Source organism: Zootoca vivipara, chromosome 1 (genome assembly GCF_963506605.1).
Source record: "Zootoca vivipara chromosome 1, rZooViv1.1, whole genome shotgun sequence".
Taxonomy (NCBI): domain Eukaryota; kingdom Metazoa; phylum Chordata; class Lepidosauria; order Squamata; family Lacertidae; genus Zootoca; species Zootoca vivipara.
In genome coordinates, this window is record NC_083276.1 from 71,212,880 (window position 1) to 71,227,998 (window position 15,119).

General features: G+C 40.4%; 1 protein-coding gene across 1 annotated transcript in view; it reads right to left on the bottom strand.

Moving 5' to 3' along the window:
• The window catches only part of ABCC8 (ATP binding cassette subfamily C member 8), a 65,312-nt gene extending 50,903 nt beyond the window's left edge, over nt 1-14,409 (bottom strand). Inside the window, exons 1-7 of the mRNA XM_035120206.2 lie at nt 13,642-14,409; nt 11,407-11,548; nt 8,591-8,712; nt 6,367-6,533; nt 5,451-5,693; nt 4,730-4,921; nt 850-1,014 (exon numbers count right to left, since the gene is read on the bottom strand). Of these exons, the coding sequence (XP_034976097.2) occupies nt 850-1,014; nt 4,730-4,921; nt 5,451-5,693; nt 6,367-6,533; nt 8,591-8,712; nt 11,407-11,548; nt 13,642-13,789 (1,179 nt within the window). The 5' untranslated portion in view covers nt 13,790-14,409. The remainder of the gene's footprint in view (nt 1-849; nt 1,015-4,729; nt 4,922-5,450; nt 5,694-6,366; nt 6,534-8,590; nt 8,713-11,406; nt 11,549-13,641) is intronic.
• Nucleotides 14,410-15,119: the final 710 nt, after the last annotated feature.

Sequence of the window (15,119 nt, forward strand, 5' to 3'; positions counted from 1 at the left end):
TGTCTTCCTGAGGAACCAGACTTTAGAAAGAATAGGGGATTTCAGTTGAGGCTGGGGTTACATTTCAAAGTCTACATGGTACAGTTATATTCAGATTTCACACTTCTTTTGGTGCTGAAGGATCAGTTCTCAAATCACTTTCTTCCCATGGGGAGGGGAGAAGCTGAGACTCACCAGGTCAAACTACACGTTGTCTTAAATATGTGCTTTAAGGTACATATTTGAAGTTCTCCTTCTTTAACAGAAAGGAACTTCCCTCATCCCCAGTTGGGTAAACACTAATTTTGGACCACAGATGCAACATGCAAGTTCAATCTACATGTTTCATGTGATAGAATAAGTGGCTTTTAAGCTTACAGATAAAAAATGATTGCTTATTTGAAATATAGGGTGTTAATGCAGTATAGGAACCCAAACTATGTTTATTAAGTCAGATGTTATCTATCAATCACAGAGGACCTATAAGACATAAGACCCATAAGACAGCTGCAGGCTTCTGTAGGAGAAAGCAAGGACATGAAAGATTGTCACATAACCAGGAGATTATAGAAGAAAGTGAAATAAACCAAACATCCTGGCATGTCAGGAGATAAGGTGATTTTTGGGATACAGATTATATGACATTTAAATTGAAGCATGATTCTATTTTATGCACAAATCAGATACTTTCCACATGGTTTATTATGTTTCAAAAAAAGGTATTTTTTGAACTCAAGGTTGTTTAAGCTTTTCTTTCTTTATTTTTCTTTTAATTGGTGGAGTTTTTTAAAAACATGCTCCTTTACTCAAAAAAGTTAACAAGTGATTGTATAACTCATTAGGTAAAATTTTCTGGAGTATCTGAAATACCTGTATTGCTCCTCTCAGGTTAATTCCTGTTTCAATGGCAACATAGTATGATGCTTGGAGAAAGGTTCTCTGCAACAAAAGGGCAAAGAAAAGGAGGACTGCCAACACATAAGCATTGGCCAGGAATTCTTGGGATGAAATGAAGGAAACACCAAGTATTTCAGTCTGTTAGGGGTGGGGTGGGGAAGAAGAAGGCAATTCAGAATTAATTTTGCTTTTGTATAATTCTTTATATAAATAGAGTTCTCAAACATTTGAAACTGAAACAATGACCTGAATAAACTACGTATTTCAGTGATTCAGACAATCCTTTTACTTTATTGAAATGAGAGACAATGCTAGTAGTCAGAACCAAAGAGAAAGTCAAGACTGAGGACCAAATGACAGGTCAGTGTTGGAGAAAGCCAAAACTCAGAAATATAATGATGTCCAGAAGTCCTCATATTCTTTCTTGTCCAGGAGGATTCAATGGTCAGCCTGGATGGGTGGAGTCCAGGACCTAGGTGAGGTATGGCTAACCTGTGGTTCTCCAGATACTCTTGGACTACAACCCATACCATCCTTGACCATTGGCCATGCTTGCTGGTGTGGATGGGAGCTGCAATCTCCAGTCTGGTAGCTCACCATATATGGGACCCACACACAGATCAGAACATCTGGAAGCTCCTGACATGAGTCCCAGCCAAGGACTGTCCATACTGAGTTGCCACCTTAATGAAATCAAAATGTGAGTGTTGAGAAGGTGACTATCTGATCATAGCAATGAGATCTTTTTGGCACTCCTAGTCCTTGAACCATCTGTTTCCAGGGCAGTACAGAGAATAAAATTTAATTTATATCTCCCTCCCTACATATATCCAGCAAGGTATCATGTGAGAAATAGTCATTACTGAACACAGTAAATACTCAGTGGAGCTCTCAAGTCTCCCTTGGCCTATCCAGAACTATGCAACTTTGCAACCTGAACACATGCTTAGCCAGACAACCTATCATAAAGATATGTGATTTGCTTGCTTTTCTTAATGATATATGGTATCTTTCAGAAGCATAAAACATAAGTTTTAAATCTGGAGGCAAGAACTTTAGATATTCTCAAAATTAACCCTGTAATGGCAGTTAAATATGTAGCAACTCTTTTGAATATTTGATCTTCATAGTCGATTTGCAATATAACATGATCACTTGCTGGTTCCTCAGCAGTAGAAAAGCAATGTTAAACGCAATGAGAGAACAGCAGTGACAGCTTAGCATTTGAGGTTTACTCATCAAGACTTAAGTAGCTGCCCTTGAGAGATGCTAAGGAGACTGCATGTGATGTGATATTAGTTTTGTGTTACAAGAATAACCTTGAGAAGTATATATTCAAGACCAAGTTCTCCAGGACAACTTTGTTTCACTGGCTATTGGAAAATGAGAGAATTCTTTGGAATGTATATACTCAGTCCTGTTCCTGCATTAGAAAGAGGTTTCCACAGAGCTTAACAGCACTCTGTTTCCCTCCCTCCTCCCTCAGCATCCACCTTGGGAACCTTCAATATCTTACTGCAAAGAGGAAGAAAGCAAGAGCTAGATAGCAATAAGGGAACCATACAACCCCCACAATGACCCAGCATCCTTCATATGCATGAACCCGTGTACTTGCCCCAGGAGAACAAAGGGGTACACAGCTCTATTGAGCCCTATGAAAATTTTGTCATGTGTAATTCTTGTGCCCATAGTGGGTTGCACCTTGCTAATAGAATCTGACCAGATATACTGATGATCCAAATTGCACATAATCTCATCAAACTGGGGACACATATGTTCAAAACCAAGGTGTTTCATGTTGGGGAATAAAGGATACACAATCCTTTATGATTTCTGGGAAATTATCCAAGATGGTGAAATAGACAATTCTGCTAGATCAGATCATAATTCCTTTACAATTTAAATTTAACCACTGAATGAATTTGATTGACCATCTGAGCATCTGTTAACCCTGGTTTAAATGGTAATGTTATTTACTGTATCACCTTTCTCCCTAAGGCAAATGTTTGAAAGTCTATACCCCTTAAAATATATGTTGTTTTGATTTGGCTAGCAATCAGCTTCTTTGTATCTCAAAATCTATTCCTGAACTACTGACAAATTAAAAGTGATCTCTAGATATATGAATGGTATATGCTTTTATTTTAAAATGTATTTTGCTTAAATATTTACCAGGTGAGAGGTAAGATCCACCACAAATGGCGTGATTAAGATTAATACATGTTTAAAAGGCATGTGGGAGGATAGTGACATACCATCCTCAATATGCAGAAGGTAGACAAATTACACTGAATGCTGATATCATAGAATATATTTCTAGGTGGACATTTATAATAATGTGAAAAGTGCATAACACAGCATCTGTAATAAAATTTCATTTAGTCAAACCCCCTGTGAACACCCCTGGCAGGAAGTCATCCAAGCTTTTGCTCGAAAACTTCTAATGAGCAACTATGTGCATATATATCAGCAACTTAGGAAAATACTTCACACATCTGATGGAGATGAAAGCTTTTGTGGCAACAGATAGAACTTAGTCTTTAAGGTGCCACAAGGCTCACTGTTGTTTTTGCTGCAACACACAATCCTTCAGGTAATATGTTTATTTTTTATTATTCAGTAATGAATAATTTCTGGGTCAATATGCTGAACTTCAGTTCTTGATGCTTCCCATCTACAGCATAGAAAAGGTAACCCCTTGAAATGTCTCCAGTAAGTATACTAACATGCTGAAGAAGGGATGAAAACAGCAGCATATTGATTGATTTAGAAACATAAAATTAGTTCTTCATCCTCATCATAGGACATCCATTTCCATTCCATTATGGCAGCAGATGCAAACCCATTAACAACAGTAGAAGTCTTTCAATCAAACTGGCTTGTTTATGAGTCTTTTAAAAGAGACTGTGATGCATTAACTAGCAATAAAAACACACCATGTTGTTAGCCCTAATTCATAACCACATGCTTGATTTGCATCTGTATTCTGCAGAAGAACTGCTTCCTCCCCCAGTCCCTGGAGAGTACTCCAGAAAATCACAGTCTTCATTTTTTTTATTGAATATAATGTTCTGAGATAATATCATCCCCATGTATGCTTTTATTTTATCTCTCTAAAGATTCTGATGGGAATTCTTTGTCGCAGTAAAATCTGCTTTTTTTGTTACCGATACTTAAAAAGATACTGTTTAGAGCAACCTCCTTTCCATTCTTTAGCCTCTTCAGTATAGACTTTGAGGTACTAATCCATAGAAACCTTCCTTCCTTAAATACATCCCTGCTCAAGTTAGTAATGTGTTTAACTTTAACACTTGAGCCCACAAAAGCATGGGGTTAACACGATACTGTTTTGTTTATGGCTACCCTTTTTTCATGGACTGCAAGAAGATGAAACCTATCCATTCTTAAGGAAATCAGCCCTGAATGCTCACTGGAAGGACAGATCCTGAAGCTGAGGCTCCAATACTTTGGCCACCTCATGAGAAGAGAAGACTCCCTGGAAAAGACCCTGATGTTGGGAAAGATGGAGGACACAAGGAGAAGGAGACAACAGAGGACGAGATGGTTGAACAGTGTCAAAGCTACCAGCATGAGTTTGACCAAACTGTGGGAGGCAGTGGAAGACATGAGTGTCTGGTGTGCTCTGGTCCATGGGGGTCACGAAGAGTTGGACACGACTAAACGACTAAACAACAACAACTCCCCCCCTTTTTTTTGCTCAACTGCTGCATTCACCTTTGGTCAACTGTATAAGAAAGTGAGCTTCACAATACTATGTTAAGAAAAGGCTAATATAGAAGTTAAATAAAATAATAATAATTAATATACGGTAATAATAATACAAAAATAGTACCTTGGGATGGAAGGTATTGTTGCTGCCTTTTCCAACATGGTGAACAATTCCAGAGATACACAGTGGGCCAGCAAATCCAAGCAGATCTGCCAGAATACGGAAAGTGCTGCTTAGGACCAGTGGTCTTCCAAAGGCATTACAGAGGGCACACCAGATAGACTTGGATCCTTGCGGATTTGGAGTGTTTTTATTCTGTCATATATATAATTTAAAGAAAAATTGCTTTTAATGGGAAGAAAGTAATATTCCAAAGTGATAAATAACATTCACAAATCATTTTCATAAGCCTCTCACTTGACTTATCGATTTATCATTACTTTTTAAAGTACCTAGAATTTACTTAGCACTCCACACAGGTCTACCACCTAAAAGGCATGGCACAAAAGGGAAAGTGGGGGGAATAAAAAAAAAGCAAATATGCACCGTTGGAATAATTGTGCTGTTACAAACAGTGCATTTAAAGCTGAGCCAAAGAAACAGATACTAGCAAAAAAATTCTTACATAAAAGGATTTTAGACACCAAACAGTTTAACTCTGAGAACATCACGGGCCAAATTTTCAATCCTTATTCATTTTGATAGGTGCTTAAGAGAAGTGAGACAGTTTTCTACCGGACTGTAGGCATGAGCATTCCATTGCATGCATGGAGTTCTTCTGCCTGCATCCAAGTCATGTTTAAAGCCAGAAAAGTAGTTGTGGGTAATCCTTTTCTATTCATACCTTTGGAGATTCAAAGGCCTCATTCAGGCGCATGTAATTTGTCAAAGCTCTCATGGCAATAGGCAGCTTTCCTATGGCTTTCAAGTCTATTGGTTTCTTGTGAGCTGTTTTAATGAATGCATTCATCCACCAGTATGTTCCTTTGGACAACAAATTCACAAATGGTTGCAGGAATCTGACTCCAAGATCCTGAAGGTCCTCAGGAGGCTTAACTTCCTTGGGTGTTTTGAAGAAAACGTATCTCTAAACAAAGACAAAAAGAATCTTAGGTAAGTTAATGGAGAGGAGGCAGGAATAATAGGATAGTGTAATATGTGTCATCCTCTGTCCAAGAGGACCAGGCTGCCATGGATTTTAAGGCATGTATTTTCAATTGATTCCTCACCTTCCAGTATCTCAATGCTTGACAAGCAGTGCAGTATAGATTTGGCAGGACACTGCTGTGTTTCTGGACAGAACACATTTCTTAAGCAATATTTTATCCAGGGAGTCAGAATTGAAGGCTATTATGGACAGGATCCAGCAACATTAAACACATTCAAATTGCAATTACATCATAGTAGTGCTGCGAACTATAAGTTGGTGCTCCTGATGCTCAAGGAGATGGCAGAGGAAAGGGAAAGGAACAATGTCAAAGTAGTTTGTCAATTACTTGAGCTTGATTATAACTAGCATGTTGGCTTACAAAGCTGTATATGGCCAAATTTATTTTCACCAGGAGGCATGAAAGAGAACATGACTGAATTGGGACTGACTGGATGTCATTCTAATATCCCACCTCCTTCCAAGAAAATGTATATGGAAACCTATATTCATGGGACTTCAGAAATACTAGTACGTACAAGATGCAGTTACTAATGGACAACATTAACAACTTTACTTTTAACTATCTAAATTATCAGGAAATGCAACTTACCCTTACCCTGATGACATTAATTTCTACAAGAAGCAACATTCCATAAAGAACTACTAAGAATCCTGTGAGGCAGAATCGAAGCTGGAGAGGTCCAATATTATTATCACAAAACTTTACAAATTTGATGGTTTTGGTTATAAAAGCTAAAGTCCAGTAGACTAGCAAGGCTGTTGAAAAAAGAATAAAGCACTTGTCAGTACAGCACTTCAAAGTTAAAGAAGGCAAATAAAATTACAAGATTGTTCCTGAATAGTAGCAATTTAGATTTCTATAATGTTGGAAATTCTGAAGTTTTGACTAAGCTTACAACCACAAAGATAAGTAATAAATATAACCATTCTCAGGCATGACTACAATAACTTTCTCTGGCATTGATTTGTACCTGCTTTGTACAGTTAGAGTTGAGTATGCTGAATGTACTTGGTGAAACTTTCACACACACACACACACACACACGTGTGTGTGTTTGAAAGAAAGAAATTCTGACTAACTCCTACACAAGCTTCCCTGTAAATATTCCCTTGTAAATATTCTCATTCTCTTTCCGAGCCCCATTAACAAGAGCATGTTTTTAAATAGCTCCCAGTGACTTCTGCTTCACACAGCCAAGCTGTACTGTAATTTGCCCTGTGGAGCAGGGAATTTTTTTGCAGTGGCACCAGAACCTGAAAAGAAAAGCGTTAGTGGGTGTATTGAAAGGCTTGCCACATGGAGGCAATCACATTGGGGAGGAATGACAAGTGAGTTTGATGTATCAGTCTTCGGTATATTCATTGTAAAATAAGTAATCAGCAGTCTTGTTTAACATCCTTGTGACTGCTACACACGCCCAAGCACAGGCTGTTGTGCTGTTCACAGGAACTACAGGCAGCTAGTAGCTTGCTTTATGTGCCAATCAGATCTAAAAATTCAAGCCTTTGGCAGAATTAGAATTGCGAGTTCTAGTTCTTCATTTGAGTGTGGGGCAGGACACAGCCAGGCAAAAAAAACAACACCCCCCTACATGAAGCAGTGCTAGTGGGGAACAGTGGACTGTGGAGAGTGTGTGTGATCTGGGGAGAGTTATAGGAGCCAGAGAGAAAGACCTGGGGGGCTGTATGTTGCTGCAGAGCTGAAGTTCTTCACCATATTCTTAGATATCAATGCTATAGAAGAACAAAGTGATCCATCTTTTATTTAGATATTTTAACTTCAACTTTCCAAACAAAGCACAGCTTCTCATTCAGCAGATAAGACTAAGTATTGAGTTGTTCAAATACTGTAGTTAAATAAATACACATAGGAAGTGCTGGTTTTCTGACATTCAGTCTCATGAGATTAGACAGGAAAAAAATGGTCATTTTCCATTTTCTCAGAGAAACATATGGGCCTAACAACTGTGGAACTATTCACATATGACACAAATTTCCTGTCAAAGGATGAGATGACATCCCATAACTATTCCCAAGAAAGCTACATGCATCAACAGTACAAACAAAGACACTATTTGCCAACAATTCCAGGAACATCAATTCTGTGGAGCTAATTTTTTTAATTCAAAAAATATCAAAGCAATATGTGTATGCTGATAACAGCCATGTAGCCTCAAAGTATTGGTGTGGACAACAAATAGATATTCTGGAATATGAGGTGGGACATAATTCTAAATCATGGGAGTAGCCAAAGGGGAGGGGGCAGAGAGGGACAGTTGCCCCCTCCCAAATCAAGTAAATCAATGAAAATACTGAGGTTCTGCCCCCTAACATAAATCCTGGCTATGCCCATGTTCTTAATAAAAAATAAATGGGGGGGGGAGTTCATTTCATAAAAAATATTAATACTAGAGTCTTGAAATCAGCTTTGTTAGTGGGAAACAGAGGAGAACAGTACTATTGTGGTACCTCGGGTTAAGAACTTAATTCGTTCTGGAGATCCGTTCTTAACCTGAAACAGTTCTTAACCTGAGGTACCACTTTAGCTAATAGTGCCTCACACTGCTGCCGCGCATGCACAATTTCTGTTCTCATCCTGAAGCAAAGTTCTTAACCCGAGGTACTATTTCTGGGTTAGTGGAGTCTGTAACCTGAAGCGTCTGTAACCCGAGGTACCACTGTAGTAAGCTTTAGTTAGACAATAAAATTTCAGTTGGGGGGGGGCACTGAAGTGAACTTCCAGCAAGACCTAACAGAGCTTCTCCTCATAACATATCCACAATTTCATATTTTTCTGTATTGTGGGTACATACCTATTAATAACTTTGGAAAATTTGATGTTTCAATGTTGTGATAGTAAACAATTGATGTGATGGCTGCTAAGAACGCCATTCCAGGTGGCATGTACAGGTGCAAATGACGAGAGTCTGAATCCCTAAGTATAACAAAACACATTAATCAGGAGTACGCTGATGGAGAGTAGCATGTTTGCTCTGAAGCCTACATGAAGATCCAAATTTATTTGAACAGAGATTCTGATAACACACAAAGGAATGCATGTATGGTTCAGTCACTCCAGGTGGTGTGTGTGTGTGTGTGTAGGTGTGCAAATACACACATAAAGAGTTCCCATTCCTAAGATACAAGGCTGAAGCCCAGTGAGTGGTCGCCCCCAAATGCATGCAACAATGTTAGCTTCCCCATCTTTCTTTTTCAATCAACATGTAATTTATTATGTTCATGATTCATATGAGGGCAGAAAAGAAAGGAAAATTTCCATGCATCACTTTAATTTTCAGTTTGGGTTCATCCACACTTGCCCTTGTCCTGCTACTTTCCCCTGGGAAACCTGATATTTACTGCTGAATCAGAGCAAACATAAATCCGGTTTTCTCTGGATTGACGTTTGCTCCTTTTTTCTTTTTTTGCTAAAGAGTGGGTTCTCTTGAGGAAAACATTGGGGGGAAGGGCAAAACCCCTCAGACATGTGTCTAAAAAGCACAGGACAGCAAAAAACAACAACACTTGGACCCATGCTGGATGTGCCCAAAACTGAATGGCAGCACAATCATATACAGTACATGCCTCCTCAGAAGTAAGTCCCATTGAGGTAATGGGTATATCATTGCAGCCTTAATGAACTAATTATTGACCAAAAAGTAAATCAGTGCACATGAAGATTTTATTCCCTTTCACAGTAGATTTGTTTAAATGAGAATATGATTGCACTTAGAACAGAAATAATTTTATAGCTTTATTTGAAATATATTATACAACAACACTGGTTTAAGGGGCTTTCCCACCTGTTTCTCTCCCTCCCCTTGACACACATAAGGAAACATAAACAAAACACAATCATAAAATAATTCACACCTGTCATAAGCACTCTGTGCAGAAAGCTCCAATTTCAGTTTGATTACCCAGCTGGGCAGAAAGTTGTTAAGCAAGAGACAATTGTCAAAGTCAGATTGTGTAGACCTTTGTCTACGTAGCAACTGCCTTGCTAGATCAGATCAAGGGTCTGTGTAGTCCAGTATTAATTAATAAAAAATTTAAATGGTGGTCCAAACGTGTTTGGGGATTCTCATAAATACCACAAGCTTTTCTGATTGACAGTACTCCCCCCCAGAGCAGTGTCAGCTTGGCACAATGTATTCTTAAAGTGAAAGGGGGTTGTCTGACAAAGGTATGAGTCCAGCTTTTTACTAGAATTGAAGAGAAAGGCTATAAAATTCTATGCCGTGGGTTCATAGTGCGTAAAAGAATAGATGCGTTTTAAAGGCAGAAGCACTATCTTTCATTTAAGCAGATATATGTAGATGGGAAATGTTTTCCCAAGGATTTGCATGGATTTCTTCAACCTCTGTTCTAAACCTGCCACCATTTAAACTCCCTTATATCGATTGTAAACACTACCAGAAGCCAAAAGAGCCCAGAGGAATATTGAAAATTTGACAGTTTGACTGCTAAAGCTGTGAGTATACTATGCAGAAATTTGTCAGGAAGATATGAGCAACAGAAATTTTATTATGTGGTGTTATCTTAAGGACTGGCTGGGTGCCAAGGCCTAACATAACCTTCTGCTGCCAAGTAGACTGTTAAAAAGATAAACTGTTTGGGATTCAAGAAGCTGTTGTAATCCCCTTTTAAATTCACTGAGTTACTTTCTGTACTGCTGATTGCTCTTCAGATGCAAGTATGTGCTAGCATTTCTCAAGTACAGGACAAGAACTTCGGATAACCACAGACATTGGCTCTGATACAAACTTTATATCTGTGAATGGATCCAATTTAACAGTCATCTAATGGAGCTTCTCCCCCTTCCCCTTGCACAACTCTACAACAGTCTTAAAATGGCATTCCCACAAATGTGAATGGAGGAGCAACTTAGGATCCAAATAAATGTTTGAAATAGCTGCTACTCCAGCTTTGTTTAAGCAGCAAAACAAAATGAACTGGCAATTCTAGTAATTTTAGCAACATTTCACATAATTTAAAGCAGGCATCCCCCAACTTCGGCCTTCCAGATGTTTTGGACTACAATTCCCATCTTCCCTGACCACTGGTCCTGTTAGCTAGGGATCATGGGAGTTGTAGGCCAAAACATCTGGAGGGCCACAATTTGGGGATGCCTGATTTAAAGTATGTCATGATAGTGCTATTGGCTAAAATTATCTGAATCTCCCAATGCACAATGTATCATGTTGAGTTTTTGTTTTTTTTAAGGGGATTTGATGTAACTTCTATAAGTTTGGAGCTCCCTTTCAGCTGTTCTGCTTGACAGAACAGTGCAATGAAGGGTCTCATATTGTCTCTTACTTTGGATTCCTATTATCTTTTTCATCCATAGAGGATGCAGCAAATTTTCACAAGAGAGTTGGCAAACAGACAGAATGAACTGGCTAGCTAAAGATAATTTAGAGTGTATGTGTATTTGTACACACACATTCTTGGCGAGGTCTTTGGAATATCTGACACAAGTCAGTAGATTAATCACCTCGAACACAGATTACATTTCTAACAAGCAGAGTTGGCAGTAAACAAACTTGTGTATAGCAAGTTGCATACAACTGCATTAAAAATGAGAAAGTATTGTGAAAATGAAAAAAAAAACCAATTATGTACTTACCCATCGGACACTATACCCTCAGCTATTTCACATACCAGCACAAACAAAAGAATGAAAGTCAAAATCCAGCGTAAATTGTGACCAGGAAAATGAAGCCAAGTACTGTGGTGGATATGAACTTTGGAGCTTTGACTTCCCCATCCTAAATGTAAGAAAGCAAATAATCACAATTATCCTGAGAGTTTTGTGCAGAAAAAGTGAATAAAAATGCAAACCCCTGTCCATTCTGAACTGGAAATAGAAGTGGTTCTTTTGCTTTTAAGTATGAAATGGAAACAAAGTAAGAAACAAAACATTTGTTTAAAACATCATAATTGCATTAAGGGTCTAAAATAAGATACAAATGGGATCAAATATCCTTTATATTTAGACTCTTGTAATCTAGTAAATACTAAATAAAAGCTAGAATTCTGAATTTGCTCTATAGTTGGAACAACAATGTATATATGATTGAGAAACTGAACACTAGTGCTAGTGTTAACTGCTTAACTGAATAAGAAGGGGCTTTCAACACTATTAGTGCAAACACACCCCAGATTCATTCTAGCAATGATTTGCATGTTGTTGTTTAATGCAGTGGTCTAGGACCTGGGAGACCCATGTTCAAACCATGTTATGAAATTCACTGCCTAACCCTAGGCCAGTTACTATCTCTCAGCCTAACCCACCTCACATGCTAGGAATGATGGTTAAATTGTGTGAGGAATATGTATGGCCCCTTAAGTTCCTAAGAAGAATGGTGAGATAGAAATATCCCTCGCCTCCCATCAAAAATGTCTCATTAACTTCAGTGAGACTTACTTTCTAGTCAGTGGGTTTGGGGTTACAGTATTTGTGCAGTACAAATTACTTTCTTGTGTTCAACATAATATAGAGTGCATTGTGTATTTATTTTCATGAAGAGCCTGTTATACTGCCTAGGATATTAGCTTCACCTTCCTAGGATATCAGTTTGTGCTTCTGTCTAGGCAGGAAGGGTATTTTCAGAATGGGAAGGAAGTGTGGGGGAACCTCACGGGTACACTGTTTACAAAAATAAAACCCACAACAAAAAGTGGAAGGTAGCCTGGGGTTATACATCAAATAAATGCATATGCTCAAAGTGAGTAATCAATCTATACCTATTAAAACTTTTCTAAAAAAAACAAAGGTTTAGAAAATAATGGTGAGAGGAAAGAGTTATAGCACTCTTTCTAGCAGGTGGATGTTATACTTGCAGAATCAGAGTCCTCACACCATCACTGAATGGGAAACAATTCATACTGTCTGAAGTGCTTTGCATGATCAGATAATAGACTTCCTGAAGTAAAAGACTGATTATATTGAAACACTGAAAATGATCAATAAGCCAGTCCTTTAGCTTTAAGGTGAATAGGCATTGCCAAAGGACATCAACAACAGTGCTGGATTTGTGGATTTCTCTTACGCAGCTCTTTCAGCATTTCTCTTGAAAAAGAAGTCTAGAAAATGTGTTTTTTAAAACAGCATTTGTGCCATCATGTGTTCATGACCTAGAACAGATTCAGACTAGAGTTATATTGATCTTTGGAAGAAGGCTGGTATAGAAATTGAATAAATCAATAAAAGACAAATACATAAATGAATAAACAAATAATGGTTCACTGGCATGACTGGTAGCATGCCAGTTAAAGTTAGACATCGCCACTACAAACTACTGCTGGACCAGTAAAAAAAGTGCACCCCTAGTTTTAAGCTAGGGAACTCATTTTTTAAAAAAACCAACACAAGCAGGTCCACTGCAGCAGTGCTTTCTTCTTTCCTCTGTTTGACTAAACCCTAATACGTTTGCATCTTCTCCTCTCAATAACCTTCCTTGACTTCATTCAACCCTTTTTCAAGGCACACACGATCCATGTTCTGACTTATTCAGGACGCCTGACAAGTTGGTCTGCAAAAAGATGGGCTGCACTTCAGTGAGAGGGACGAAGGCAGAAGAAGCCTGACATGCATTTTCTGCTGCCGCCAGTGCTTTTCCTAGGAAGATGCTCTCTAAAGCCTTTGCCTCCGAGCTAGGGAAGGATGATGCTCCTGCTGCTCCTGCTGGGGAAAGCAGGTCAGCACCGCTCAGCCAACACCGTCTTTGCTTCCTTCGCCTGTCTGCTCGGATGGATGCCTGCGAATGAACAGGCTCGGGCGGCGCAGACCGGGAACGGGGGAGGGAAATGTATGCCCGGCGGCCCCGCATCCCCAGGCGTCCCTCCTTCGCTCACTCACCTATGAAGAGGATGGGGAAGGTGATGAATAGGAGGAAAACGTGAGGCACCACGTTGAGCGCGTCCACGAAGCAGCCGTTGTTGAGCACCCCATTGGTCACCTTGTAGGCAGCCGAGTTGTTCTCGCTGCCACAGAAAGCCAAGGACATGGTGGTGGTGTCCGAGAGGGTCGCCGGGGAGCAGCGTCGAGGGGAAGACGGACATGCACCACAACAGAACAGGCGCGAAGATGCGAGCCGGGCCCGGGGTCCTTTTCCCGCCTCTCTACCTGAGCTACGCCGCGGCCGGGCCGGCCCCCTCGCGCGGCGGCAACAAAGGGCGCGCGGGAGGGGCCGTGAGAAGGCGGCCAGATGCGCCCCCTCAGCTCAGGAGCTCGCGCGCGCCGGGTGGAGCGAGGCGCCCAGGAATTCCCCTCTATCGGTTTAGCCGCGGTCGAAGAAGGCGAGCGGCTGAGGAGAGATGGTGCTGCTGGGTCGAAAGGCTGAGGCGGGAGGAGGTGACGGGAGCGGCGGGAAGTAAATGCCGAGCGCGCTCCGGCAACGGAGAAGGCGCTTCTGGCTCTCCGGCAGCGGCAGCAGCTGAGAGAAAAAGGAAGCCGCAATTCGGTACTTAAAGGAGCCGCCTCCGCTCATCTGTCAGAGGCGCAAATACCCGTAGTCGTTCTCTCCGTTTCTTTTCGGAGGGGGGTGTCAAGCCTGAGGCCATCTGGTGCGCGGGAACACGGAAAACCCGTCATCTTTCTGTTTGCAAACATTTCAAACTCTGCCCCCTCTCCACTGTCTAAGGATTCCCATCATTCCCTTGGCCAGAGGACGCCTCAAAGCCACCATTGCGCTAGAAAACTATAATAAAACTAGCAGCTGAATTATTTTTATTATTACTATTTATTAAAGTTGTATACCGCCCTAAACCCGCAGGTCTCAGAGCTGTTCACATGATAAAATCACAATATAAAATCACAAAATACACAAAATAAAAACAACAAGAAGCCAACAACCCCCTCCCCCCATTTTATAAGGGCATTGGACCTCAAAGATCTGGTGAAAGAGGAATGTTTTTGCCTGGAGCCTAAAGGTGTCTAATGAAGGCTCCAGGCAAATCCCCCTGGGGAGAGCATTCCACAAACGCGGGACCACTGCAGAAAAGGCCAGTTCTCATGTTGCCACGCTCCAGACCTCCTGTGGAGAAGGCACACAAAGAAGGGCTTCAGAAAATGATCTCATGGTAGGTTCATATGGAAAGAGGCAGTCCTTGAGGTATTGAAGTCCTGAGCTGTTTATAGGTCAAAGCCAGTACTTTGAATTGGGCCCAGAGCAGAGCTTTCCAAACTGTGTGTCTTGACACGTCGATGTGTCAGCTGCAGTGTGTAGGTGTGTCGCGTGAATGCTCCCTGTGCTCTTCCCAGGGCTGGAAAGGGGTTTGTTTAACCTCCGGTTTGCTAGTAAAACTGGATTATTGTGTCGCGAAATGATGCATGCC